Source organism: Myotis brandtii, unplaced genomic scaffold (assembly GCF_000412655.1).
Source record: "Myotis brandtii unplaced genomic scaffold, ASM41265v1 scaffold17, whole genome shotgun sequence".
NCBI lineage: Eukaryota > Metazoa > Chordata > Mammalia > Chiroptera > Vespertilionidae > Myotis > Myotis brandtii.
Genome location: NW_005356259.1, coordinates 6719181 through 6724058, shown reverse-complemented (window position 1 = coordinate 6724058; position 4878 = coordinate 6719181). Strand labels below are relative to the sequence as shown.

At 44.5% G+C, this 4878-nt stretch overlaps 1 protein-coding gene across 1 annotated transcript; it reads right to left on the bottom strand.

The window, feature by feature from the left end:
* Positions 1-1117: 1117 nt before the first annotated feature.
* NEUROD6 (neuronal differentiation 6) lies at positions 1118-4549 on the bottom strand. Its single transcript, XM_005862938.2, has 2 exons — positions 4215-4549; positions 1118-2947 (listed from the first exon to the last, which is right to left on the bottom strand). The coding sequence occupies exon 2, from the start codon at positions 2924-2926 to the stop codon at positions 1913-1915; it is 1014 nt and encodes a 337-aa protein (XP_005863000.1). The 5' UTR covers positions 2927-2947; positions 4215-4549; the 3' UTR covers positions 1118-1912.
* Positions 4550-4878: the final 329 nt, after the last annotated feature.

Genomic DNA, 4878 nt, shown 5'->3' with positions numbered 1-4878 from the left:
GCGGCCGACCCCTCACCCCCGCAGAATGGGGCGCGCGCCTCCCAGCCTTGGCTCAAGATGTCCCACCAGCCATGGGAACAGCAGGGCAGCAGGGCGGGGACAGCTCTTAGTGCAAACTGCCTCCGTGTCCCCCATTGCGGCAGACGGGAGGAGGGGTGACCCCCTGTCCGCCTCTCCGGTCCTGGCCCCCAGGAGGTCTGCTCTGCCCCGGTTCAGAGTGGGGTCTCTAGACCCGCTCGCTTCCCAGATGGCGCAGCCCCTTCCTTGTCTGGAACCCCAGGCTCCAAGGCGCCCACTGCAGAGGGGACACAGCAGTGCAGGTACAGCCTGTGACCCCGAGGCGGGAGGGGCGGCGGGCAGCAGCCTCCTTCCCCTCCCGAGTCACCTGCCAGGCGCGCCTTCGGCCTGTGCTCCCTGAAGCAGGACCCCGGGCGCACGGTGGGCAGCGGTGCGGGGCTGTGGAGCAGGACCCCCGGCCCAGACCTGTCTGGGCAGGCTCCCTCCCGCCGCCACCGCTGGACCCAATTCAGAGGGTGAGCTGCCCGGGACCGCTGTCGCAGCTGCGCCTCCTCCGCCCCCGGGAGGCAAACCCACACCAGGGGCCTCTGGAGGGAGGGCACTGCCACCTTGGTTCTGATCCTAGGAGAGGCGAGAGGCACAGTTCCGCTTAAGAGGGGGAGCTCGCCAGGCACCATTCAAGTAGGTTTTTGGTGGCCTTTTGTCAGAAACTTTTAATCACACAGAATTTAGCCTCTAATCGGCCAGACTTATTTAAAGGGCACAGAGTCCAACCTTCCCTTTTTAACATCCACTCTGGTGTTTGCTGGAAACTTGCCACCGAATTTCGGCTGGAGCTGAAGGTTACCAGGATTTATCATTGTTTCCCCAGGATGTTTAACGTGCATGGGCTCCTCTCCTTTCATTTAAGATACTTTAAAAAAATTATTGTAAGCGCTTTGGCCATTTTGTTTAAGAAATTTGTTTTATCTCTTACGGTTTTGAAATCCAGAAATATTTCTGGAATAGGAAGGAGGGAGTTTTGGAGACAGAAAGCAGCTGTGTACCAGGAAATAATGAGCATCATGCAGAAATATCACCACTAATAGATGATTTCTCTGAGTGTAAATATCTATGTTTAATTGCTTTAAAAATGTGGTGTGGAAAACACAAGTATACATTGTGATAACGAACCTGTACAGATAATTTCTGAACAACACAAGTGCTGAAAATGTTGTCTTTGTGATTGAAATAATTTTTCCAAAATTATGACAGCACCTACCCAAATATCATGTTGTCCCATCTGCAAACACCTGAAGAGGAATGGTTACCAATCGAATGCATTTAGACTTTTCCCTAATAAAGAGAAAATTGCATAGCTTTTTCATATTGTCGCCCATCCTCAAATGCACCTTCCAATATCATTGTCAGCTGGGTGTTATTCTCCATATTTTAAATTTCCAATTTTTCAGAGATACATAATATATAATTCCTAATCATTATAAACACATCATTTTATTCGTCTTATTTTAATCACATGCATTTTTATAGTTACTGTACAACTGAAATAGACATTGAGTTATGCTGTGTGCATGTCTTTATTCAACAGTATATTCTTAGACACCCTTTTTTCAAACAAATTAAGTGAATTTAAAAGAAAAGAAAACAAGGGAAAAAAAATCCTTCCAGTAGAAACAGAATCACAGTGCTTTACAGACAAAAGGAAAGGAAAAGAAGCTCTCATAAGAAAAGAGATTTATTATGACATAGAAAATTCTCACAATAGTTGGAACACACTTCAGGAACTAGTAAACACCTTAGATAGAGTCGTGCCAATTACTCAGCCCACAAGCATCTGCTTTGTCTTAATTAGACGGGGGAGGTGAATGACCACTGTTTATTTTCATTTTCCTCATTAATTATGAAAAACTGCATTTAATTCATCTTGCATGGTGAGAGATTGGCTGCGCAGATGTAAGTCGTAAGGGAAGTGGCTGTCGGTGGGCAACCTGAACATGGCACCCTGCCCAAGGGGACCCCTGGGTGGCACTGCACAGTAATGCATGCCGTAATTGTAATTTTTGCCATAGTCCAAGGTTTCTTCTTGCTTCAGGGAAAATATCCCATTATAGTTAATTGGGGGAGGACTTAAGGGACCTTCGAACTGAGGGCTGGCACACTCAGGGGAAGTGCTTTCATAGAAGGATTCGTATGCACTGCAATAATTATAGGGTTTCATGGACTTGGAATTATCCAGAGCCCCATGTCCTGGGGGGGTGGTGAGCTCGGGGCTGTGGTAGGGAGGGTAGAAGGTGGAGTAGGGTGACCTTGTGTGATGCGCGGCCTCCCCGCCCTGCCCCATCAGGAAGCTCCGGGCGTTGAGCTGCAGGCAGCCTGCCACCAAGTTTGTCGTTGGCTGGGAGAGACCTTTGCACAAGTTTTGGACGAACGTGAGCAGATCAGGTCTCTTGCCGATTCTTAGAATTTCCGAAAGTGCCCAGATGTAGTTTTTGGCCAGCCGTAAAGTTTCTATTTTGGACAGTTTTTGGGTTTTCGAATAACAGGGGACCACTTTTCTCAAATTGTCCAGAGCGTCGTTGAGGCCGTGCATCCTGTTCCTCTCCCTCGCGTTCGCTTCTTGTCTCCTGAACTTGACCCTCTCCAGGCGCAGCTTGGTCGTCTTTTTTTTCCTAAGACCCCTCCTCCTGGGCAACCCATTTTCATCTTCCTCTTCCCTGTCCTCCTCCTCTTCCTCTTTCTCGGTCTCTTCTCCGGGGGCTCTTTTGATGCTCTTTCCTCGAAGGACGATCTGTTTGGCAAAGCTTTCCGGTTTCTTAATTTGCTTCTGGTCCTCGCATTCTCTAGAAAACTTTCTGCACATCTGGGGTTCTGGCATCATAACAGACTCATCAAACGGGAGTGTTAGCATGGCTCTCTTATCTTAAATTACCTGAAAAAATGCCAGCACAATATTTAAAGTGTTTGCATTTTTGCACTTAAACACATTGAATGACTTAATCATAAAAATACAAAAAGAAACATGAAAAAGACTGATTTGGGGACTAATTTTTTTTTACATTAAATATAATTTTCTAGTTGGGACAGACTAATAATTATAACAAACATTAGTACATGCAATAGGATTAACTTACACAGGCAAATTAGTAAAAGAAAATAAAACATGAGGCATGTATAATAATACCACCCCCATCTCCATTTCTCTTTGAATTTTTACTGTTTTTTAAATACACAAAAAAGACTGTGGAATTTAAGCAAATGCAAAACATGATATAGCAATGCAGAATTTCATTAGTTCCAATCCCCCCCGAGTAGGAAGTGAGAGGAGACACCAGTTTTTAAAATAAAAAGTGTTATCTTTCCATTTGCTGATGAATTTGTGGGTTTTAAAAATAAAAGCCTTAACTTTATTTGCTGTGTTATGTAACTGTGGGTTTAGATAAGTGGCCGTTGCAATACACAAATCTAAGAAAAAATTAACCAGAGCCCATTTTAAAACTGATTTCTTTCTGATCAGCAAAGAAAAATGCACTATTTCCCAGCCTCCTCACAAAAAAGGGGGTGGGGGAGGATTGGGCTAATTTGCAATAAACTCCTTAAATAAATTAAACAAATAAAAATCACTGGCATTCTTTTAAATCAAAGAAAATGTTGAGACTGCTTTTACATTTACATTTTTTTCTACACATAATTGTCTGTTTACTGCTGTTCAAATTATCCCGGACACAAAACACTCGCGTAGTGTTTTTGTTCTGCAAGCCACGGAAGTCTCCCTCTAGCTAATCTCTGACAGGAGCGGTCCAAGGATTCTGACTGCAATTGTGCACGTGTGTTCAGAATCCTGAATGAAAGGGGAAAATCATTCGTTTCAAATGCAATTTTGGCTTTCGTCTGGTGAAACAGCAAGTATTTTCATCTAAAGTCTACAAACAAATAAACATGTTAAATAAAACAGACACTTTTCAATTTAACAATCCACACACACACACACACACACACACTCTTAGTAATGTCCTGTCCACATACTTGCAGTGTTACAGAGTAGCAGTGAAAGTATGTAAAAATCACATCCTAAGAATGAAATATGATAACTTATAAATGGCAAAGAGCATATAAATACTATAAGACAGTGACACTGTATCTTTAAATACTTGCATGCAAAGCCAGCATCAATGGAAGCATATCTTTATTTATATTACCTTAGGTTTTAATTTCATTCAATAATCAGTTTTCATTTTGGATCTTCCAAATCTTTTCAGGCTGAGTGTCGCATCGTCGCCTGGAGTCTCTAGATCTGTGTGTGTATCTGCACTATCTCATTGATCTCTAAAAAGTGACATTGATGCCAACTGCCAGAGCTGGTACCCATGCCATCTGCTAGTGACGTCACAGGGCAGAGAGAACCATGTGATCCTCTCTCTTGGGACCTTCATTCTGCACTGATCATCTGGCATCCCTGTAAGTGGGTACCAGCATTCATGCATCAACACAGAAGGTTAGACTGATAGGGGAAAAAATCCGCACGAGCCTTTCACAGACAGTAGGTGCCTTTCTCCTCGGGCTGCTCCGGCTCCACGGGCAATCTGGAGGAAGAGCTGTGCTAGTGCTCAGCCTTGCCCTGCCAACGGTGCAACTGTTAGGTAGTCGTTAATATTCCATTCCTTTCCAAGGTGGGCTTTTGTGTGAGCGAGGGGTTTCTTTTGTCACTGCTGTGGACGTTTTGTGAAGATCACCCTCCCATTTGTGCACCTGGGTACCCAGGGAAAGAGCGCCGTGAAAAGGAGCTGAAATCAGAACATGGTCTTGAGATACTTAACCAAACTAAGATTTGTGTAAGCAAACAGGGACCGACGGGGGTCTCCT

Bases quoted from the DNA above. Each gene is read 5' to 3' on its own strand.
- NEUROD6 (XM_005862938.2), bottom strand. From the start codon at position 2,926: ATGCTAACACTCCCGTTTGATGAGTCTGTTATGATGCCAGAACCCCAG.